The sequence below is a fragment of the Lithobates pipiens genome, unplaced genomic scaffold, assembly GCF_037356315.1.
Source record: "Lithobates pipiens isolate NorthernLeopardFrog02 unplaced genomic scaffold, aLitPip1_a1.2 Scaffold_30, whole genome shotgun sequence".
NCBI lineage: Eukaryota > Metazoa > Chordata > Amphibia > Anura > Ranidae > Lithobates > Lithobates pipiens.
In genome coordinates this window covers 33,376,540-33,402,076 of record NW_027507791.1, presented here as the reverse complement: position 1 = coordinate 33,402,076, position 25,537 = coordinate 33,376,540, and the positions used below count along the sequence as shown (strand labels likewise).

The window sequence follows — 25,537 nt, the reverse complement described above, 5'->3', positions numbered from 1 at the left end:
CCCACTGTCGTACCCTCCACACTTCTCTCCTATACATAGTGCCCATTGTAATACCCTCCACACTCCTCTCCTATACATAGTGCCCACTGTCATACCTTCCAGACTCCTCTCCTGTACATACTACTCACTGTCATACCCTCCATACTCATCTCCTATACATAGTGCCCACCGTCATACCCTGCCTCCACACTCCTCTCCTGTAATTACTGCTTACTGTCCTACTCTCCACACTTCTCTCCTGTACATATTGCTCACTGTCATACCCTCCACACTCTTCTCTTATACATAGTGCCCGATGTCATACCCTCTACACTCCTCTGCTGTGCATACTGCCCACTGTCATACCCTTCACACTCCTCTCCTGTACATAGTGCCTTCTGCCATACCCTCTGCACTCCTCTTATGTACATAGTGCTCACTGTTAGCCCTTGTACACACGGTCGGACATTCCGACAACAAAATCCGTCGGATTTTGTCCGATGGATTTTGTCCGAAACGTGTGTTGCATACACATGGTCGGACAAAGTTGTCGGAAAATGCGATCGTACATAACGTGATGACGTTAGTTCGTTAGGACAGGACTACGTTCAGGATAGTAGCCAATAGCTTTGGTCTAGGAATTTGATCTGAGCATGCGTGCCACTTTGTCCGATCGGAATTCTCTACACACAATCAGACAAAGTCCGATCAGATCATGTTGTCAGAAAGTTTTATAGCCCAGCGGAAACAGTCTGATGGAGCCCACACACAGTCGGATTATCCGGCAACACGGTTCGATCAGACATTTTCCGTCGGAATGTCCGACCGTGTGTACAAGGGCTTAGACCCTCCACATTCCTCTCCCTCACCTGCACATACTTGCCACTTTTATACCAACCACACTCTTCCCCTATGCCTCTTACCTACAAAAAACTGTTCTTTAAAATTATACTCAATATCCTCAATGTTACCAGCTCTAGAGGGGGCACTTTTGTTAGTTCAACTAAAGGAAATCTCACAGTCCTCATATTTGTTCTGCCCCATTATTAGTACTCATTTAATTTTGTAATTACTATTGTGATGTATAGAGGAACACGGGGGATGTCAGCTACTCTAAATATAGCACTTAAAAAAAAGCGTCCCTGAAAATATTTTTGAAATGTTGACAACTATTCACTTAGGCACTGCCCAAGGGCCACAGGGTCAGTAGAGGGCCCCATGAGAGGCTCCTGTGATATTAAAGTGGTAGTAAACTTTTCTAACATTACTGCTTTTTAGAGGCCCTGGGGTAAGTTATGCCATAATGTACAAGTATGTCCAGCATATTAGCACATTAGGGCACACTTAAATTGTCAGACTGAGCCCTCCAGTGCTGTGATCAGTCCGGCGGGGGCCCAGGCACTTCCATCTTCACCCAGTCTTTCTTCTGGGTTCTGTGCCTTTGGTCACTTGCCTTGGCCAGGCTGCGTTGATGTCATTACCACACATCCTCATGTGCATCCTCTTTCTCTCATCCCCCTTTCTCTCTCATCCTCCCTCCCTTACCCCTCACACCTCTTTCATCCCCTTTCTCTCTCTCTCATCCTCCCTCTCTCTCTTTAATTGAATTTGATATAACAAAACATAGTTTGCATTTCTATTTATTTATTGTTTATAAAAGGCCCCACTAAAATCCTCAGCACCAGGCCCATGATGTTTTTAATCTGGCCCTGGCCAGCAGTCCTATTTTTTAGCCCCTGTTCAACAGGGGCGTTTAATTACAATTTTTGATGCAATGCTTTGCAGCAGGGCTCATTCCTGCACCACAACTAGAGTATGTGGGAGAGGTTGCAGTGTCGTGGCACCAGTGCCAGCAGCCCAATTTTTCAGCCCCTGTTTAACAGGGGCATGTAATTACAATTCTTGATATAATATTTCACAGCAGGGCCCGTTCCTGTGCCCACCCAGAGTAACTGTGAGGACTTATAGTGTTGTGGCACCAGCACCACAACTACCAAAGGTCAATTTTTCTACCACTGTTCAACAATGGCATGTAATTACAATTCTTGATATAATCGTTCACAGCAGGGCGCTCCAGCGCCCACCAAGAGTCACTTTGAGGGCTTACAATGTTGTGGCAACACTAAAACCTTGTTCTGCCATTTCTGCAGAGCATATAGGGCAGGCCCCTACTTTCAAACATCCAACTTACAAATGTCTCCTACTTGCAAACGGAAGGAGACAACAGGAAGTGAGATCAAAAAAGACGGACGGCAAAGCAAATTATACAGGGGTGATAACCCTTCCCTATGTTTTCCAAAAAGCTTAAAAATAGATTTTTTGACTGGAGCTACACTTTAAAAATGTACCAGTTCAAAATTACAAACAGATTCTACTTAACACAACAAATCTACACAGTCCCTGTCTTGTTTGAACCGCCTGTATACTGCTGTTCTGAGTATATAGGGCCCGGGGGCCCCACGTCTTTCCTTTTTTTAATATGGGTACGGGGTTCCCCTTAATATCCATACAAGACCCAAAGGGGCTGGTAATGGGCAGGGGCGGCTACCCATTTTTCTCAATGATTTTCATCCATATTGCAGGAACCAGATATTACATTAAAAACGCAAGCAGTTTGAAATGACTTTTTTTCCATTAAATGTCATTTTGTGCAGGGACTGTTCTAAACACGGGAAACACGTGGCACTTCACAGGCATACTACAGACACCCCCCAGTCACGATATTTAAAGGAATATTTCACTTTTTTTTCACTTTAATCGTCATTAAAATCAGTGCTCTCGCCAAAACGGCCATTTTTAAAAACATTTTAGGCATTGACCCATGTCCCCTGGGGCAGGAGCCAGGTCCCCAAACCCTTTTTAGGACAGTATCTTGCATATTAGCCATTAAAATTAGCACTTTTTATTTTGAACGTTCGAGTCCCATAGACTTCAATGGGGTTCTAAAGTTTGTACGAATTTTCGGTCCGTTCGAAAGTACTGGTGCGAACTGAACCGGGGGGTGTACGGCTCATCCCTAATGCTGAATATATCTAGTATCACTATTGGGAGCTCAAGCACATGGAGGCCAGGCAAATAACACACAGCACACCTAAAAATTAAAAAAAGAAAGAAATGACAAAGTATAAAAAAGAATATTCACAAAAATACCTCTGTATATTTTTCATAATCTTATCTGGAAACAGAGGAATTAAAATCATAGAGAGCATATCTCACCTCTTAATAAGGTATAATGTCTTGACACGCACACCTGAAAATCAGTTTGTGTGCGTTATCACATGAAACAGGGAAAAAAGCCAAACCATTGTATCTCCATGATACAAACTGAGGTATGTTCTCAATAGATGGTTCCACTACACAAAAAAAGGAAAACCATTTAATCATTACTGCTTGCTATTTGTGCAATGTCCAGACCAAGCTGGACAATATATCACCCGTTCTGACCATAAAGCTGTGTCTCTTACCATGTGCTGTCCTCTATGCTGAACCTAAACTCCTCAAGCTGCACACAAAGACTGAGCAGCTTTTATATCCCAGCGAGAGGCAAACCTGGAAGCCGTGACCAAAGGGGGCCTCAAGGTGGGCACACGGCGAGAAGGACTCATAAGTTCAAACGCCATGCACCCTTGGGTGTCCATACGGGGACCCCCATACAGCCTTGTAACCCCCACAGAGTGCAAAAAAACCTAAAACTTATAAAAACACAATAGGAGATTACTCCAACGAGGGGCCCGATACTTATTCCCATGGCCAACTCGGATGTTAAGAATGCATTTCTTGATTGCCATAGACAAATATCTGAAAAACAATATACAAAATTATTCGGCAAATATTATACATAAAAGAAAAAAAAAGAAAAGATTATCAAACATGTTTTCCTCGTGTGGGTAAATTCACATTCCCCTCTCCGCTCGGGGGGCCACCAGATAGCCCACATTGTCCACCCACGCTCCCCAACCATACACACGTGTTCATTATGTGGGCCCATAACAGGAAATCAGGAGCGGGCATGACCAAACTGTCCCATGGCAGCACCGGATGTCCAAGGTCAGAGCACAACAGGAAACGCCCAGAGCCAGACATCAAGAATACAAGTAATTACTATCGTTTCACCATGGATAGTCCACCCAAATTCATAGAAAAGGTTTATAGCTTAACCCTTCATTAAGCCCTGGGAATCGAGTCGCTTACAACAAATATATCCATCGGGTTTCTAACTGTAAAAGTCTGATATCAATATCCCCCCTCGTTCATGTTGAGGTATGTGTTCAAGGCTAAAAAATCCAATGGATTTAAGATTGAAATTGTGGTATAGCCCTAGGTGTGGACTTATAGGTGTTTCTATCCTGCGTTTAGAGATGGGGGATACATGATCCCTCATACTACAAAACAGAGGACGCTTAGTCTTCTCCAGGTAAAATGTGCCACATACACATTTCATCAAATATACAGAGCCAATTGTTTGACAATTGGTTCTGTATTTCGGTGTCCAAGTGTTCTGATTGGGAAGTATAATATCCCTCCCTTCCATAATATAGGGACAAAGGTTGCACTTACCACATGGATATGTGCCTGGTATCACTTTTTTGGATGTATCAAATTTCTTATGATGGCTGCTCACCAAGGTGTCCCTAATCGATTGCGACCGTTTGAAGATAATCTCAGGGTAGGGTTTAATAAATTTTAAAATTCTATTGTCCACTGTTTATAGGTGCCAAAATTTGTTATATATATTCCTCACTTTTGCATGTTGTCGATTAAATTTTGTAATAATCCTAGTTGTTGCTGATGAGTTTAGGGCTGCAACTAACGATTATTTTCATAATCGATTAGTTGGCCAATTATTGTTTTGATTAATCGGTTAATAACCTTAAAAAAAAAAAAAAAAGTGGGTCAAATTTGACGTTCATTTTTAACCACAGTGATGGGAAAATTTGGAAATAGAAAACTTCTTGATCAAAGGATTTTTCATACAGTGTATGTGGTTTTTGTCAGAAATGAAGGGAAAATTTCAAACAAAATTCATTCAGCGAATGTACAAAGATTTTTCATCTGAATATTCTCACCTGAAAATTGATCCATGAGGCCAGGATAAGGCGCGGTACACACCTATGCAGTTTTTGCTTTTGATCTGTTTCTGCAGTGCTTTTTGCTGTGCGTTTTGATTTTTGCGCACGTGGTTTTACTGCAATTTGCGTTTTTTTGGGCAGATTAAAACACACAAATTGCTGCAAAAACACATTATATTCTTTTCTGCAGCTTCTCCATTGAAGTATATTGAACCAAAAAAAGCACAGATTTGCGTTAAAAGTCCCTGACCCTTTCCAAATATGCAGCGGCTGAAAAAAGCACAGATATGAACGTGTCCCATAGGAAACCATGTAAATGAACTGTAGTGCGTTTCTGCAAAAAGCACCAAGAAACATATAGATGAGAACCAGGCCTAAGATGTGTAGTAACATAATGGGGTTAAAATGAGCCCTTTATATTACAAAAAAGCAGATAATCACTACTGGAAGGGGTTAATTTTTTTACCGTAGAACAGTGAAAGTAATATTTACAGTAGTGATAATATTTTTGTACTATAAAGGGCTCATTATTTTTTTTTAACCCCCTTATGTTACTGGCCGATTAATCGATTATGAAAATAGTAATCGATTAATTCCATAATCGATTAGTTGTCGATTAATCGATTAGTTGTTTCAGCCCTAGATGAGTTAATCCATCCAGGTTTATATAACACCGTTGATTTATCATGATTTTTCACGCGGTTATATGCCTTTTGGAGGCAATTTTTACAGTAGCCCCTAATTAATAAACAATCTCTCAGGGAGTTGGCCTATTTTTGAAAGTCATTATATTCGGTACAGTTTCGTTTCAGTCTTAAAAACTTACTGTAACGAATACTGTCAATCAATTTTTGTGGGTGTGAGCTCTTATCATGTAGTAAACTATTCCCCGATGAGAGTTTCCTGTATAGAGTGGAGCTCAATGTTCCCATTTCATTGGCATAAATCTCAATGTCTAAAAAAGTGATTCTCTCTGATCAAAGGTGTAGGTAAATTTTAAATTATATTTGTTTGTTTGTACACTTTCCAAAAATGACATCAGGCCCTCTTTTGATCCTGCCCAAATCATGAAAACATTATCTATGTATCGATGCCAGGATACAATCTGGCTGATGTCCATTGACCTGGCTTCATCTGAGAATAAATCGCGTTCCCACCCCCCCAGGTACAGGTTTGCATATGAGGGCGCACATTTGGCCCCCATTGCAACACCCTGCACCTCATCCATGTTTTTATGGACATTGGTTTGGGCACTGGTGCGCAGTCACGTTGGAATAGGAAGGAACCATCCCCAAACTGTTCCCACAAAGTTGGGAGCATGAAATTTTCCAAAATGTCTTGGTATGCTGACATCTTAAGAGTTCCCTTCACTGGAACTAAGGGGCCAAGCCCAACCCCTGAAAAACAACTCCACACCATACTCCCCCTTCACCAAATGATTTGGGGCAGTGAACAAAGCAAGGTATATAAAGACATAGATGAGCGAGTTTGGGCTGGAGGAACTTGACTGGTCTGCACAGAGTCCTGACCTCAACCCGATATAGAACACCTTTAGCATGAATTTGAGTGGAGACTGCGAGCCAGGCCTTCTCATCCTACATCAGTGCATGATCTCACAAATGCACTTCTGTAAGAATGGTTAAACATTCCCAAAGACATACTCCTAAACCTTGTGGACGGCCTTCCCAGAAAAGATGAAGCTGTTATAGCTGCAAAGGGTGGGCCAACTCAAAATTGAACCCTACGGACTAAAGGCCCATACACACGATCCGAAAATCAGTAGTAAAATTTTGTCAAAACAATCTGACAATTTTTGGATCATTAGTATTGTGCCTTCGATAGCCGATTCAGATTTTTTTTGTCTGAGAAAGCTGGATGTGCAAACTATAAAATTTTTATCGTGCGTGAACTCAGAAACGAAAGAATACATACAAAACTATTCAACACATTACATCACTTCTGAAGTTGTATTCTGTCAGACGAGAATTTTCGTATGGTGAGTAACCTCTTCACTTTCCATATGAGACTAGCATGCTACAATAAAGGGGACGAACAGTCGTCAGAAAATCTGATGGTGTGCACGAGGCTTAAGACTGGGATGTCAGTAAAGTTCATGTGCTTGTAAAGGCAGACGTCCCAATACTTTTGGCAATATAGTGTATGTCTAAACTACATAAATCAAATAATAATAATGGAGATATATTTCATTTCCTGGTTGTCTCTATATATCTCCAATATCAGACAGTTCTCTAAAGCTGGATATAAAAATGAAAAATCTGAATTAAAAAACATGAACAACTTTGTGAAAATCTAATGAATGAAAACCAGCCGCCAGCAGGAAGTCTGATATAGAAGTACAAATAGTATAATATAATTCTATGTATAGAGCCCATACTTAGTGACACAATGTGTGATGAGACAAATGAGAAATCTGCAACCTACAATGTGTCCGAATACCAACACTTCTAATGTAGATGTGATAACTCCACCAATAGTGATCAATAATAACAATTAAATTTACTACAAAAATACACATTCATACATGTCAGGAAGGGCAGATCTCCTCCAACCTATTCACAGCTACTTCAGTCTATATATCATATAATGTGCAAAAATATAATATCACTCGAAGTGTCCAGACAATGGCCGCAATCACATCACATCGAAAGGAAAAAGCCTCCATGTCACTGCCTGGACTCCATCATACACGGGTGCAGTCCGGAGCGGTGTGTGCTCTGAGTTCTGTGTATACTCGTGTGTATGATGGAAGTGTACAATCTGTGATTCTATATATATTTAAGGATTATGCACTATGGGGGCTTTTTCTTTTCCATGTAATGTGATTGCGGCCATTGTCTGGATACCTTGAGTGATATTGGAGATCTTACCTGGAGGTCTGACATTCCGTGGCACAGTCTGTTCTCATCGGAAGCCGGCTTGAGCGGAGTGGCGCTGCTGGAAGGATATAAACAAGCGTGTCTAGGCCTTGCTTGTGGGGACAAACCTTTTGGTAAGTGACCTGTTTGCTCACTGGTGTAGGGGAGGTTGATTGAAGTTGCTGCAAAGAGGTGGAAGATGATCAGCATTGATTTAAACCATCTGGATGAATCTCTGGGACTTATTATTTATGTTACTGCACAAGTCACTGTATGGTGATTGGAGATGGAAGTAGTGGTGAATGGGTTGTAGGAAATCTACCTTTTCACCTTTATAAACTTTCTCTTGATGTTTGAATTTTTTACGATAACTCTCATAGCTCTTCATGTATATTTATTTTTGCATATTATATGTTAAAGCGGAGCTCCACCCTAAAGTGGAACTTCCGCTCATTGGAACCCTCCCCCCCTCCGGTGCCACAATTGGCCCCTTTCAGGGGGGAGGTGGGTGCAGATACCTGTATAATACAGGTATCTGCACCCACTTCCGGGCAGAGATAGCCGCAGATTCTGCGGGTATTTACGCCACTTCCTGCGGGGCCCCCGCTGTCTGCTGGGAAACACACGGATCCCAGAGACAGCAGGGACCATCCTTATTGCGCAGCACGACTCGTGCATGCGCAGTAGGGAACCGGGAAGTGAAGCCACAAGGATTCACTTCCTGATTCCCATACCGAAGATGGCGGCGGCAGTACCCGAGAGCCGATCAAGAGATCGGCTTCGGGTGCCGACATCGCGGGCACGCTGGACGGGTAAGTGTCCTTATTTTAAAATTCAGCAGCTGCAGTATTTGTAGCTGCTGATTTAAAAAAAAAAAAAAACGGCAGAACTCCCGCTTTAAATAGATTGAAGTAGCTGTGAATAGGTTGCAGGAGATCTGCCTTTGTTTACATTTATGAAAGTGTATTTTTGTAGTGAATGAAATTGTTATATCTGATCACTATTGGTGGAATTATCACATCTAGTATAATATGGAAGACTGCAGCACTAGTATATAACATTCACACAATATAAATGTGAAAATATAACAATAAAAGTGAGACTCCTCATCACAAAACTCCCTACGCGTGTATATATAACAATGGTATGGAGACTATTTCACTGATAACTAATGAAGAGAATTTATAATCAGCATATATAAAAATTAGTTCGGCAATATTAGTACAAATTTTCAAAAAGGTCCAAATAAAGAACGGTAATAATAAAATCTTCTCCACACCATAAGATCAAATCCTCCACCATGAGGTTGAAAGGAAATCCCAAAGTACAATTGTCATAAGATGCGCATGGGTAAGGCGCTCTGGCGCACAGTTATGCGCAATTGGAATGAGCTAAAGCGCACGAGCACACACACACAGGATGTGACCCCTCGCTGACCTATAAAGGAAGTGAGGTCATCCAAACACACTGCTGGTTCGTCTTCAGCTTCCTGTGATTCCCACATCTGCTCTTGTGATCTGTATTACCCGTTGTGACCCTGATTGCCTCATCAACCTCGCTGATCTTCTCCTGACCTGACCTCTGGCTTGACCTTGGACTCCCGCTTTCTGAACGTGTTTGACCCTCAGCCTGCATCTGGACTTACCTGCTATTTCCTGTGTTCGACCCCTGTCTTGTCTTTGGATTATTCTTCTGTCTCAGCGTTCCTGGTACTTGTTGTCTTCTGATCTGGACTGTGTTTGTCCCCTGGCCTGCCTCCTGGATTCTGCCTTTGCCTTACAGACTTGCTACCATTGCTACTGGACCTTCCCACGGGACATCACCTTTCAACTCTGCTCAAGCTACCTGCTGATCTACTAGCAAGTGACTGTCCTACTGGTAGCTCGTGCCTCTTGGTGCAACCACCCTCTGTGCCACCTTCAGGCGTGGTCTGCGCCGAAACGCAACAGCGACCACTCTCAGCATCTTGGCCTCCGTGAGTACATTTATATAACAATGGTGTCAATTTTAGTCAATGAAGTTTCCACAACATGAGTGAGACTTCTGTGACCATCAAAGTGAATCCCCACAACTGAATCCAAGACTTAGCAGAAGGTTGGAGGTGAAAGCCTAGAGGTCAGTGTGAGTGTGTATGGTCCAATCCCCATACAGGAATAATGAATGGATCACACCACCTCATCCACTTCTCATGTCACATTTAGTAATTGGGATCCACAAAAAGAGAAATCCTCCAATAGTGTAGATGATTGATCGTGTTTTATAAAGTCACCTAATATAAATGATTAAAGAGAGATGAGAGAAATGAGTTCCATTCATGTAGAGAATAGTTACATTCATTCCTGGGGGAGAAATTCATTTTCTTCTGGTAACATTCTTCTCTTCTTCTACAGATTGGATAAGAATCACCTGACAGACAGTTCCTGCCCCCACCTGGCATCTGGAATAAGAAATAACCAGACACTGAGGACACTGATCCTGGATGGGAACAATCTGAAGGGTCCTCATTTCAGGGATCTGATGGAAGCTCTGACAACAAGCCGGATAGAGGAATTACGGTGAGTATAACAGGACTGACTGAGACAATAATATTCTGGGACAGTTTTATATCTAAACCACATAAATAATATAGAAATATGAGAATGTCATCAAATTCCATCTTTAGACTCCATAAGGCTCCATGCACACTGGGCTTAAAAATGTCAGTTCCCTTGGCAGAAAAAAACTTTCATATGGAGAGTTTATTGTACAAAGTTTAGACGAGTTTAGGAGAGTTTTGCATTTTTTCTCCCAGAAAGCTCCAATCAGAAACACGAAGCAGAAGAGTTTTTTTCCTGCCTCTAAATATTGAGGTCAAAATATGTCTGTAATCATCCCAATGTGTATGGAGACATAGGAGAACATGGAGCTGCTTCTACAGACAGAACACAAAACTCCTTTAGTAGCAGCAATTTTTTTTAAGCCAGTGTGCATGGAGCCAAAATATCCATTCCTGGGCTGTCACACTATATTACCAAAAGTATTGGGACACGCACATGAACTTTAATGGCATCCCGGTCTTCGTCTGTAGGGGTCAATATTGAGTTGGCCCATCCTTTGTAGCTATAACAACTTCAACTCTTCTGGGAAAGCTGTACGCAAAGTTTAGGAGTGTGTCTATGGGACTGTTTGAACATTCTTCCAGAAGCACATTTGTTAGGTCAGGCACTGATGTTGGATGAGAAGGCCTGGCTTGCAGCCTCTGCACTAACTCATCCCAAAGGTGTTCTATCAGGTTGAGGTCGGGTGATATTGGAGATACTACCTGAAGGTCTGACATTCCGTGGCACAGTCTGTTCTCATCGGAAGCTGGTGTCCCATCATATAAGGTCCCCCATCGGATAGTGTCAGCTGTGTAGTGCGCATGCGCAGTACACAGCAACACAGATTCCGAAAGTTGCAGAGGAGGAACGGAGCCTGCACCGTGAGTCCAGGTTCTATCCCCACCATCCAAATGGACATAGAGTAGGAATATAAAAGAGCCGAGCACAGCGAGGCCGAGCCCAAAGCGTGGCGAGTGAAGCTCGCCCGCGAGGGGCCCTCTAATTTTCACAACCCTATCTCCGCTTGGATGGTGGGGCTACCACCTCCACTCACGGCACAGGCGCCGTTCAGTTTCAGAGATTTTTTACGAAGCTTCGTCTGCTCCGTACTGCGCATGCACAGTACGGGGCGGACACTATATGATGGCAGGACACTATCTGCCAGAACACTGGCTTGAGCGGAGTGGTGCTGCTGGAAGGATATAAACAGGTGTGTCTGGGCCTTGTTTGTGGGAACAAACCTTTTGGTAAGTGACCTGTTTGCAGCAACTTCAGTCAATCTCCCCCACACCAGTGAGCAAAGAGGTCACAATTGATCAGTATTGATTTAAACCATCTGGATGAATCTCTGTGACTTCTTATTTCTGTTACTGCACAAGTCACTGTATGGTGATTGGAGATGGAAGTAGTGGTGAATGGCTTGAAGGAACTCCAGCACTAGTATATAACATTCACACAATATAAATGTGAAAATATAACAATAAAAGTGAGACTCCTCATCACAAAACTCCCTATAAGTGTATATATAACAATGGTATGGAGACTATTTCACTGATAACTAATGAAGAGAATTTATAATCAGCATATATAAAATTAGTGCAGCAATATTAGTACAAATTTTCAAAAAAGGTCCAAATAAAGAACGGTAATAATAAAATCTTCTCCACACCATAAGAACAAATCCTCCACCATGATGTTCAAAGGAAATCCCAAAGTACAATGGTGTCACTTTTAGTCGATGAAGTTTCCACAACATGAGTGAGACTTCTGTGACCATCAAAGTGAATCCCCACAACTGAATCCAAGACTTAGCAGAAGGTTGGAGGTGAAGCCTAGAGGTCAGTGTGAGTGTGTATGGTCCAATCCCCATACAGGAATAATGAATGGATCACACCACCTCATCCACTTCTCATGTCACATTTAGTAATTGGGATCCACAAAAAGAGAAATCCTCCAATAGTGTAGATGATCGATCGTGTTTTATAAAGTCACCTAATATAAATGATTAAAGAGAGATGAGAGAAATGAGTTCCATTCATGTAGAGAATAGTTACATTCATTCCTGGGGGAGAAATTCATTTTCTTCTGGTAACATTCTTCTCTTCTTCTACAGATTGGATAAGAATCACCTGACAGACAGTTCCTGCCCCCACCTGGCATCTGGAATAAGAAATAACCAGACACTGAGGACACTGATCCTGGATGGGAACAATCTGAAGGGTCCTCATTTCAGGGATCTGATGGAAGCTCTGACAACAAGCCGGATAGAGGAATTACGGTGAGTATAACAAAACTGACTGAGACAATAATATTCTGGGACAGTTTTATATCTAAACCACATAAATAATATAGAAATATGAGAATGTCATCAAATTCCATCTTTAGACTCCATAAGGCTCCATGCACACTGGGCTTAAAAATGTCAGTTCCCTTGGCAGAAAAAAACTTTCATATGGAGAGTTTATTGTACAAAGTTTAGACGAGTTTAGGAGAGTTTTGCATTTTTTCTCCCAGAAAGCTCCAATCAGAAACACGAAGCAGAAGAGTTTTTTTCCTGCCTCTAAATATTGAGGTCAAAATATGTCTGTAATCATCCCAATGTGTATGGAGACATAGGAGAACATGGAGCTGCTTCTACAGGCAGAACACAAAACTCCTTTAGTAGCAGCAATTTTTTTTAAGCCAGTGTGCATGGAGCCAAAATATCCATTCCTGGGCTGTCACACTATATTACCAAAAGTATTGGGACACGCACATGAACTTTAATGGCATCCCGGTCTTCGTCTGTAGGGGTCAATATTGAGTTGGCCCATCCTTTGTAGCTATAACAACTTCAACTCTTCTGGAAAGCTGTACGCAAAGTTTAGGAGTGTGTCTATGGGACTGTTTGAACATTCTTCCAGAAGCACATTTGTTAGGTCAGGCACTGATGTTGGATGAGAAGGCCTGGCTTGCAGCCTCTGCACTAACTCATCCCAAAGGTGTTCTATTAGGTTGAGGTCGGGTGATATTGGAGATACTACCTGGAGGTCTGACATTCCGTGGCACAGTCTGTTCTCATCGGAAGCTGGTGTCCCATCATATAAGGTCCCCCATCGGATAGTGTCAGCTGTGTAGTGCGCATGCGCAGTACACAGCAACACAGATTCCGAAAGTTGCAGAGGAGGAACGGAGCCTGCACCGTGAGTCCAGGTTCTATCCCCACCATCCAAATGGACATAGAGTAGGAATATAAAAGAGCCGAGCGCAGCGAGGCCGAGCCCAAAGCGTGGCGAGTGAAGCTCGCCCGCGAGGGGCCCTCTAATTTTCACAACCCTATCTCCGCTTGGATGGTGGGGCTACCACCTCCACTCACGGCACAGGCGCCGTTCAGTTTCAGAGATTTTTTACGAAGCTTCGTCTGCTCCGTACTGCGCATGCACAGTACGGGGCGGACACTATATGATGGCAGGACACTATCTGCCAGAACACTGGCTTGAGCGGAGTGGTGCTGCTGGAAGGATATAAACAGGTGTGTCTGGGCCTTGTTTGTGGGAACAAACCTTTTGGTAAGTGACCTGTTTGCAGCAACTTCAGTCAATCTCCCCCACACCAGTGAGCAAAGAGGTCACAATTGATCAGTATTGATTTAAACCATCTGGATGAATCTCTGTGACTTCTTATTTCTGTTACTGCACAAGTCACTGTATGGTGATTGGAGATGGAAGTAGTGGTGAATGGCTTGAAGGAACTCCAGCACTAGTATATAACATTCACACAATATAAATGTGAAAATATAACAATAAAAGTGAGACTCCTCATCACAAAACTCCCTATAAGTGTATATATAACAATGGTATGGAGACTATTTCACTGATAACTAATGAAGAGAATTTATAATCAGCATATATAAAATTAGTGCAGCAATATTAGTACAAATTTTCAAAAAAGGTCCAAATAAAGAATGGTAATAATAAAATCTTCTCCACACCATAAGATCAAATCCTCCACCATGATGTTCAAAGGAAATCCCAAAGTACAATGGTGTCACTTTTAGTCGATGAAGTTTCCACAACATGAGTGAGACTTCTGTGACCATCAAAGTGAATCCCCACAACTGAATCCAAGACTTAGCAGAAGGTTGGAGGTGAAGCCTAGAGGTCAGTGTGAGTGTGTATGGTCCAATCCCCATACAGGAATAATGAATGGATCCCACCACCTCATCCACTTCTCATGTCACATTTAGTAATTGGGGTCCACAAAAAGAGAAATCCTCCAATAGTGTAGATGATCGATCGTGTTTTATAAAGTGATCTCATATTAATGATTAAAGAGAGATGAGAGAAATGAGTTCCATCCATGTAGAGAATAGTTACATTCATTCCTGGGGGAGAAATTCATTTTCTTCTGGTAACATTCTTCTCTTCTTCTACAGATTGTCCTCTAATGACCTGACAGACAGTTCCTGCCCCCACCTGGCATCTGGAATAACAAATAACCAGACACTGAGGACACTGGACCTGTCTATGAACAATCTGGAGGGTCCTCATTTCAGGGATCTGATGGAGGCTCTGACAACAAGCCGGATAGAGGAATTACAGTGAGTATAACAGGACTGACTGAGACAATAATATTCTGGCACAGTTTTATATCTAAACCACATAAATAATATAGAAATATGAGAATGTCATCAAATTCCATCTTTAGACTCCATAAGGCTCCATGCACACTGGGCTTAAAAAATGTCAGTTCCCTTGGCAGAAAAAACTTTCATATAGAGAGTTTATTTTACAAAATTTAGACGAGTTTAGGAAAGTTTTGCATTTTTTCTCCCAGAAAGCTCCAATCAGAAACACGAAGCAGAAGAGTTTTATTTTCCTGCCTCTAAATGTTGAGGTCAAAATATGTCTGTAATCTCCCCAATGTGTATGGAGACAGGAGAACATGGAGCTGCTTCTACAGGCAGAACACAAAACTCCTGTAGTAGCAGCAATTTTTTTAAGCCAGTGTGCATGGAGCCAAAATATCCAATCCTGGACTGTTACACTATATTACCAAAAGTATTGGGACACCCACCTTTACACGCACATGAACTTTAATGGCATCCCGGTCTTCGTCCATATGGTTCAATATTGAGTTGGCCCATCCTTTGCAGCTATAACAGCTTCAACTCTTATGGGAAAGCTGTATGCAAAGTTTAGGAGTGTGTCTATGGGACTGTTTGAACATTCTTCCAGAAGCACATTTGTTAGGTCAGGCACTGATGTTGGATGAGAAGGCCTTGCTAGCAGCCTCTGCACTAACTCATCCCAGAGGTGTTCTATCAGCTTGAGGTCAGGACTCTGTGCAGGCTAGTCAAGTTCCTCCACCCCCAAACTCACTCATCCATGTTTTGAAGGACCTTGCCTTTGGCACTGGTGCGCAGTCATGTTGAGATAGGAAGGGGCCACCCCCAAACTGTTCCCACAAAGTTGGGAGCATGACATTTTCCAAATTGTCTTGGTATGCTGACATCTTAAGAGTTCCTTTTACTGGAACTAAGGGGCCAAGCCTAACCCCTGAAAAACAACCCCACAACACACTCCCCCTTCACCAAATGATTTGGGGCAGTGCACTAAGCAAGGTATATAAAGACATAGATGAGCGAGTTTGGGGTGGAGGAACTTGACTGGTCTGCACAGAGTCCTGACCTCAACCCGATATAGAACACCTTCAGCATGAATTTGAGTGGAGACTGCGAGCTAGGCCTTCTCATCCAACATCAGTGCATGATCTCACAAATGCACTTCTGTAAGAATGGTCAAACATTCCCATAGACACACTCCTAAACCTTGTGGATGGCCCTCCCAGAAAAGAAGAAGTTGTTATAGCTGCAAAGGGTGGGCCAACTCAATATTGAACCCTACCGACTAAAGGCCCATACACACTATACGAAAATCAGAAGTAAAATTTTGTCCAAACGATCTGCCGATTTTTGGATCGTTAATATTGTGCTTTTGATAGTCGATTTCGATTTTTGTATGAGAAAGCTGGATGTGCAAACTATAAAATTTTTATTGTACGTGAACTCAGAAATGAAAGAATACATACAAAACTATTCAACAAATTACATCACTTCTGAAGTTGTATTCTGTCAGATGAGAATTTCCGTATGGTGAGTAACCTCTTCACTTTCCATATGAGACTAGCATGACACAAAAAACAGACGAACGGTCGTCAGAAAATCTGATGGTGTGTACGAGGCTTAAGACTGGGATGCTATTAAAGTTCATGTGCTTGTAAATGCAGGTGTCCCAATACTTTTGGTAATATAGTGTATATATAAACTATATAAATTAAATCATAATAATGGAGATATATTTCATCTCCTGGTTGTCTCTATATATCTCCAATATCAGACAATTCTCTAAAGCTGGATATAAAAATGTAAAAAATGAAATATCTGCGCTAAAAAACATGAACAACTTTGTGAAAATCTAATGAATGAAAACCAGCCGCCAGCAGGAAGTCTGATATAGAAGTACAAATAGTATAATATAATTCTATGTATAGAGCCCTACACTTAGTGACACAATGGGGGTTATTTACGAAAGGCAAATCCACTTGGCACTACAAGTGCACTTGGAAGTTGCAGTCGCTGTAGATCTGAGGGGGACATGCAAGGAAAATAAAATACAGCATTTTATCTTGCACATGATTGGATAACAAAATCAGCAGAGCTTCCCCTCAGATTTACAGCGACTGCACTTCCAAGTGCACTTTCAGTGGAATTTCAAATGTATTTTGCACTTGTAGTGCAAAGTGGATTTGCATTTTGTAAATAACCCCCAAAGTGTGATGAGACAAATGAGAAATCTGCAACCTACAATGTGACCGAATACCAACACTTCTAATGTAGATGTGATAACTCCACCAATAGTGATCAATAATAACAATTCAATTCACTACAAAAATGCACTTTCATACATGTGAGGAAGGGCAGATCTCCTCCAACCTATTCACAGCTACTTCAGTCCATATAACATATAATGTGCAAAAATACAATATCACCCGAGGTGTCCAGACAATGGCCGCAATCACATTACATAGAAAGGAAAAAGCCTCCATGTCACTGCCTGGACTCCATCATACACGGCTGCAGTCCGGAGCGGTGTGTGCTCTGAGTTCTGTGTATACTCGTGTATATGATGGAAGTGTACAATCTGTGATTCTATATATATTTAAGGATTATGCACTATGGGGGCTTTTTCTTTTCTATGTAATGTGATTGCGGCCATTGTCTGGATACCTCGGGTGATATTGGAGATACTACCTGGAGGTCTGACATTCCGTGGCACAGTCTGTTCTCATCGGAAGCCGGTGTCCCATCATATAAGGTCCCCCATCGGATAGTGTCAGCTGTGTAGTGCGCATGCGCAGTACACAGCAACACAGATTCCGAACGTTGCAGAGGAGGAACGGAGCCTGCGCCGTGAGTCCAGGTTCTATCCCCACCATCCAAATGGACATAGAGTAGGAATATAAAAGAGCCGAGCGCAGCGAAGCCTAGCCCAAAGTGTGGCGAGTGAAGCTCGCTCGCGAGGGGCCCTCTAATTTTCACAACCCTATCTCCGCTTGGATGGTGGCGCTACCACCTCCACTCACGGCACAGGCGCCGTTCAGCTTCGGAGATTTTTTACGAAGCTTCGTCTGCTCCTTACTGCGCATGCACAGTACGGGGCGGACACTATATGATGGCAGGACACTATCTGCCAGAACACCGGCTTGAGCGGAGTGGTGCTGCTGGAAGGATATAAACAGGTGTGTCTGGGCCTTGCTTGTGGGGACAAACCTTTTGGTAAGTGACCTGTTTGCAGCAACTTCAGTCAATCTCCCCCACACCAGTGAGCAAAGAGGTCACAATTGATCAGTATTGATTTAAACCATCTGGATGAATCTCTGTGACTTCTTATTTCTGTTACTGCACAAGTCACTGTATGGTGATTGGAGATGGAAGTAGTGGTGAATGGCTTGAAGGAAATCCGCTTTTATAATTTTTCTCTTGATGTTTTCCATTTTTTAAGATAACTTTGTTGCTCTTCATGTTTATTTATTTTTGCATATTTTAAGTTATATAGATGGAAGTAGCTGTGAATAGGTTGCAGGAGATCTGCCCTTCCTCGCATGTATGAAAGTGTATTTTTGTAGTAAATGGAATTGTTACATCTGATCACTATTGGTGGAAGTATTACTGTATTTATTGGTGTATAACACTTTTTCACGCTGAAAGTCGGGTGCAAATAGCGTGTGCATGTTATACGCCAATTACTTTAATTTTAGATGCCTCGGAGGGGGTGGGACGAGAGCCATCAGATTACATACAGTGAGAATCCCCTATTTACTTGGTGGCCTCTGTAATAGGAAGTCCCGTCTCCTGGGGCACCATTGGACCACTGCTCTGTCTATCATAGGAGATTCTCACTGTATGTAATCTGTTGGCGCTCGTCCCACCCCCTCCCTGTCCCCTCTAGGCTGCAGATGGGCATTGATCAGGCTGCATGGATGGCAATGGTGAGGCTGCAGATGGGCACTGACCCTTATTTTGCTTCAAAGTTCCTTATTTAATATGTATGTTTTTTTCCTGCAACTTCCTTCTTAAAATGAATGAGCGTGTTATACGCCGATAAATACGTACATCTAGTATAATATGGAAGACTGCAGCACTAGTATATAACATTCACACAATATAAATGTGAGACTCCTCATCACAAAACTCCCTATAAGTGTATATATAACAATGGTATGGAGACTATTTCACTGATAACTAATGAAGAGAATTTATAATCAGCATATATAAAATTAGTGCAGCAATATTAGTACAAATTTTCAAAAAAGGTCCAAATAAGGAACGGTAATGATAAAATCTTCTCCACACCATAAGATCAAATCCTCCACCATGATGTTCAAAGGAAATCCCAAAGTACAATGGTGTCACTTTTAGTCGATGAAGTTTCCACAACATGAGTGAGACTTCTGTGACCATCAAAGTGAATCCCCACAACTGAATCCAAGACTTAGCAGAAGGTTGGAGGTGAAAGCCTAGAGGTCAGTGTGAGTGTGTATGGTCCAATCCCCATACAGGAATAATGAATGGATCACACCACCTCATCCACTTCTCATGTCACATTTAGTAATTAGGGTCCACAAAAAGAGAAATCCTCCAATAGTGTAGATGATCGATCGTGTTTTATAAAGTGATCTCATATTAAGGATTAAAGAGAGATGAGAGAAATGAGTTCCATTCATGTAGAGAATAGTTACATTCATTTCTGGGGGAGAAATTCATTTTCTTCTGGTAACATTCTTCTCTTCTTCTACAGATTGGATGATAATCACCTGACAGACAATTCCTGCCCCCACCTGGCATCTGTAATAAGAAATAACCAGACACTGAGGACACTGGGCCTGTCTGTGAACAATCTGGAGGGTCCTCATTTCAGGGATCTGATGGAAGCTCTGACAACAAGCCGGATAGAGGAATTACAGTGAGTATAACAGGACTGACTGAGACAATAATATTCTGGGACAGTTTTATATCTAAACCACATAAATAATATAGAAATATGAGAATGTCATCAAATTCCATCTTTAGGCTCCATAAGGCTCCATGCACACTGGGCTTAAAAATGTCAGTTCCCTTGGCAGAAAAAACTTTCATATAGAGAGTTTATTGTATAAAGTTTAGATGAGTTTGGGAGAGTTTTGCATTTTTTCTCCCAGAAATCTCCAATCAGAAACACGAAGCAGAAGAGGTTTATTTTCCTGCCTCTAAATGTTGAGGTCAGAATATGTCTGTAATCTCCCCAATGTGTATGGAGACATAGGAGAACATGGAGCTGCTTCTACAGGCAGAACACAAAACTCCTGTAGTAGCAGCAATTTTTTTTTAAGCCAGTGTGTATGGAGCCTAAATATCCAATCCTGGACTGTTACACTATTTTACCAAAAGTATTGGGACATCCATCTTTACATGCACATGAACTTTAATGGCATCCCGGTCTTCGTCTGTAGGGTTCAATATTGAGTTGGCCCATCCTTATAACAGCTTCAACTCTTCTGGGAAGGCTGTACGCAAAGTTTAGGAGTGTGTCTATGGGACTGTTTGAACATTCTTCCAGAAGCACATTTGTTAGGTCAGGCACTGATGTTGGATGAGAAGTCCTGGCTTGCAGCCTCTGCACTAACTCATCCCAAAGGTGTTCTATCAGGTTGAGGTCAGGACTCTGTGCAGGCTAGTCAAGTTCCTCCACCCCAAACTCACTCATCCATGTTTTTAAGCACCTTGCCTTTGGCACTGGTGCACAGTCATGTTGAGATAGGAAGGGGCCATCCAAACTGTTCCCACAAAGTTGGGAGCATGACATTTTCAAAATTGTCTTGGTATGCTGACATCTTAAGAGTTCCCTTTACTGGAACTAAGGGGCCAAGCCCAACCCCTGAAAAACAACCCCACAACATACTCCCCCTTCACCAAATGATTTGGGGCAGTGCACAAAGCAAGGTATATAAAGACATAGATGAGCGAGTTTGGGGTGGAGGAACTTGACTGGTCTGCACAGTGTCCTGACCTCAACCCGATATAGAACACCTTTAGCATGAATTTGAGTGGAGACTTCGAGCTAGGCCTTCTCATCCAACATCAGTGCATGATCTCACAAATGCACTTCTGTAAGAATGGTCAAACATTCCCATAGACACACTCCTAAACCTTGTGGACGGCCTTGCCAGAAGAGATGAAGCTATTATAGCTGCAAAGGGTGGGCCAACTCAATATTGAACCCTACGGACTAAAGGCCCATACACACTATACAAAAATCAGTAGTAACATTTTGTCAAAATGATCTGACGATTTTTGGATCGTTAATATTGTGCTTTCGATAGCCGATTCTGATTTTTTTGGTCTGAGAAAGCTGAATGTGCAAACTATAAAATTTTTATTGTACGTGAACTCAGAAATGAAAGACTACATACAAAACTGTTCAACACATTACATCACTTCTGAAGTTGTATTCTGTCAGATGAGAATTTTCGTATGGTGAGTAACCTCCTCACTTTCCATATGAGACTAGCATGGCACAAAAAAAGGGTCGAACGGTCGTCAGAAAATCTGATGGTGTGTACGAGGCTTAAGATTGGGATGCCAGTAAAGTTCATGTGCTTGTAAAGGCAGGCGTCCCAATACTTTTGGTAATATAGTGTATGTCTAAACTACATAAATCAAATAATAATAATGGAGATATATTTCATCTCCTGGTTGTCTCTATATATCTCCAATATCAGACAGTTCTCTAAAGCTGGATATAAAAATGTAAAAAATGTAATATCTGCACTAAAAAACATGAACAACTTTGTGAAAATCTAATGATTGAAAACCAGCCGCCAGCAGGAAGTCTGATATAGAAGTACAAATAGTATAATATAATTCTATGTATAGAGCCCTACACTTAGTGACACAATGGGGGCTATTTACGAAAGGCAAATCAACTTGGCACTACAAGTGCACTTGGAAGTTGCAGTTGCTGTAGATCTGAGGGGGACATGCAAGGAAAATAAAATACAGCATTTTATCTTGCACATGATTGGATGACAAAATCAGCAGAGCTTCCCCTCAGATTTACAGCAACTGCACTTCCAAGTGCACTTTCAGTGGAATTTCAAGTGTATTTTGTACTTGTAGTGCAAAGTGGATTTACATTTTGTAAATAACCCCCAAAATGTGATGAGACAAATGAGAAATCTGCAACCTACAATGTGTCCGAATACCAACACTTCTAATGTAGATGTGATAACTCCACCAATAGTGATCAATAATAACAATTCAATTCACTACAAAAATGCACTTTCATACATGTGAGGAAGGGCAGATCTCCCCCAACCTATTGACAGCTACTTCAGTTCATATAACATATAATGTGCAAAAATACAATATCACCCGAGGTGTCCAGACAATGGCCGCCATCACATTACATAGAAAGGAAAAAGCCTCCATGTCACTGCCTGGACTCCATCATACACGGCTGCAGTCCGGAGCGGTGTGTGCTCTGAGTTCTGTGTATACTCGTGTATATGATGGAAGTGTACAATCTGTGATTCTATATATATTTAAGGATTATGCACTATGGAGGCTTTTTCTTTTCCATGTAATGTGATTGCGGCCATTGTCTGGATACCTCGGGTGATATTGGAGATACTACCTGTGTTTTGGATCCCAGATAAATGTCTGGCCGAGTTATCTGCACCTGGTCTAATACAAATGTCCATGCATGCATGTTTAGAAGGAGTAAACTGACACACAATGTTCAGTGAAAAGCTTCCTTTATTGCTCTGGGCATGTAGCCCCTTTATAGTAAGAGATGACTCAATGTTTGCAAAAGCATCATCTCGGGTGTATTCTGTGCTGTCAAGAACTGATTGGAGGACCCTTATCTAAGGGGTCCTGGCCAGTTTCATCCAGGTTTTCTGCTGATGGCTTGTGGACTCCTGGACTCACTCCGATGGGAGGGGGGTCTCTAGGTGAGGCATTTTGAGTAAGGAGATTCAGCATATATCTTGACATAATAGAAAATGGTAATTTAATCAAAGTATTAAACAATCCATAACATTCCCCCCTTGAAATGTCTATTTCCTATTCTGTCCCTAGTAGGTGGTCTAACTCATCTGTCCTCATGTGCCTTGGAACTTTTTTCTTGCTGTACGTTAGACGGGTGATGGCTAGCCCATCACCCCCCTTGCCACAGTCTTTGCACATGTGAAAGTCAGATGCTTTCCCTATGGTTGAATGATCTTATAATTTGTAGATATGGGGAGGGACTGTAATGGGCATAGGGCTTTTCATAGTCCTCATCTTCTGCGTCCTGCTGCATCATCACTGGGGTCGCTTGGTCAACTGTTTTGCCTAGGAATTTCTTTACACATGGAATAACATAACATACTATAGTAGCTAGAAAGACCAGAATAACTAGTATTACAGTACCTATCCGAGCCAAGGTCTTCTGCCAACCACCCAAACCACTGGTCTCTTGGCTGATCTATACTCAAATTCTTCTTCAGCTCTACTGATAGGCTTTCCAATATTTTATGGCCAGGGTGACCTTACCATTTGGACCGGTGTTGTCAGGTATGTATGTATAGCATGTCCCTGTACCTTCTATTATTTTACAAACAACCCCCCTTCTGCGCTAAAATCATGTCCAAGTCTGTCCTATTCTGAAATGTCATGTAAGATGTGGGTGCTAATTGGTCAGCAATCCCCTGTAGGGCGTCTCTAGTGTAATTTACAAACCACTGCTGGTTGTAATATATGTAATTTATCCAGTCTACATTTCTGTTGACAGTAATTATGGGAATCGGAGACTCAAAACCTGCCTTTACTTGGTCTCAGGCTTTAAATTCATTCGGGGCCCCTATGGCATCTATATATACATGTGGGTCAAAACTTCCCTAAGGAGCACTCCTCTTAGTGATAGCCACCTGTTGGGCCCTCACCAGATTTAACGGAAAAAGGATATACAATGTAGACATCATGGTGCAGTCAATGTCTTGTCCTCCGGACTTGGGACTTTCTTACAGTGGAAGGGGTGGATTCAAGTGTTTTTTCCAGCCAACTTTACAGATTTGCTTGTGGTCAGCATCACCTGGAAGGGACCATCATATCTGGGTTTCAAGAGAAAAATGTCAAATGTCTTTACCAGCACCCAATCTCCAGGTAGTAGTTGGTGTGTTCCTGTATCTAATTCAGGATCTGGAATGGAAGAAAACACCTGGGCACGTATTCGGGTTAATTCTTGTGATAATGTGGTTACATAATTAGTCAACACATCATACTGCAATTATAACTGTGGAAAATAACAACCAAGTCTAGGGACTAAATCAAACAAAATCTCATAAGGGGGTAGGGGAGTGTTCTCCCCTTGGTATGTATCTGATGCTGAACAGGGCAATGGCCAGGCTGTCCAGCCAATGCATACCAGTCTCTTGGGCCATTTTTAACATTCAAGTCTTTAATGTGTCATTCATTATTTCTACCTTCCCGGTACTCTGGGGGTGGTAGGGTGTGTGAAACTACTAAGGTGTACTCAAATCATCCAATCTTTGGCATTTGGATGTGGTCAATTTGTATCCGCTGGAAAGGGTACGAGGGCTTTGCTGGGTGTTTCTGCGGCATCTTCTCTGTACATCCCAGGTTACACTTTGCACAAATGGTGCATGACTTACAGAAGTTGCTAGTCTGTGGAGTAATTTCTAAAGCTACATTCATAAGAGTCTTTGACAGATGGGCAGCTCCATGTGCCCCTTGTACCACACCCGAGTACATATTCCTGGGTAAGCAAGGCTTCATGTTGCACTCGAATAGTCCATCCTTGAGGGTTGCTCCTCTTCGCTTCCAGCTTTCCTTCTCATCTGGACTTGCTGCTTCCTGTCGTTTTTTCAGATGTCCACTGGAAGAGTCTGTAGGGCAAGCACGGGGTGGTCTTCTTTTTCCACTCTACTGTCCACTTCTCGTGGACCGCTGGCTGCCTGTTTGGCAGTTGAATTGGCTAGATGATTGCCTCTGGCTTCCTTCGAGTTCAGTTTTCCGTGTGCTTTTACTTTCAAAATAACCACTTGGGTTGGGAGAAGTAAGGCGTCCATCAGGTCATTGATAGCTGGATTGTGTTTCACAGGTGCTCCTGCAGCTGTCAGGAATCCTCTGGCCTTCCAGATAACACCAAAGTCATGGGCAACGCTAAAAGCATATCTTGAGTCTGTATGAATGTTGGCTCTTTTTCCCTCAGCCAGTTTATATGCTGTAGTGAGTGCTTGCAGCTCTGTCTCCTGTGCAGACATCCCCGGTGGTAAGGCTTCAGGTTGTAGAACCGTGTTAGGTCTGAATTATGCAGGGGTATTTCACTCATGTTGGGAATATGTGTGGTTTCCAGCTGCATTAATTGAAAACAGTCATGGGGTGGACTCGGCTCTTCCTCTATTCCCCCCTCGTGAAGTGGAAAAAGGGTTGAAGGGTTCAGTGTTTGACAAC

At 42.2% G+C, this 25,537-nt stretch overlaps 1 protein-coding gene across 1 annotated transcript in view; it reads left to right on the top strand.

Moving 5' to 3' along the window:
• LOC143942156 (uncharacterized) overlaps positions 1–25,537 on the top strand; it is a 1,285,630-nt gene that overhangs the window by 1,212,334 nt on the left and 47,759 nt on the right. Inside the window, exons 19-22 of the mRNA XM_077463417.1 lie at positions 10,315–10,479; positions 12,617–12,781; positions 14,918–15,082; positions 19,842–20,006. Coding sequence (XP_077319543.1) covers positions 10,315–10,479; positions 12,617–12,781; positions 14,918–15,082; positions 19,842–20,006 — 660 coding nt within the window. The remainder of the gene's footprint in view (positions 1–10,314; positions 10,480–12,616; positions 12,782–14,917; positions 15,083–19,841; positions 20,007–25,537) is intronic.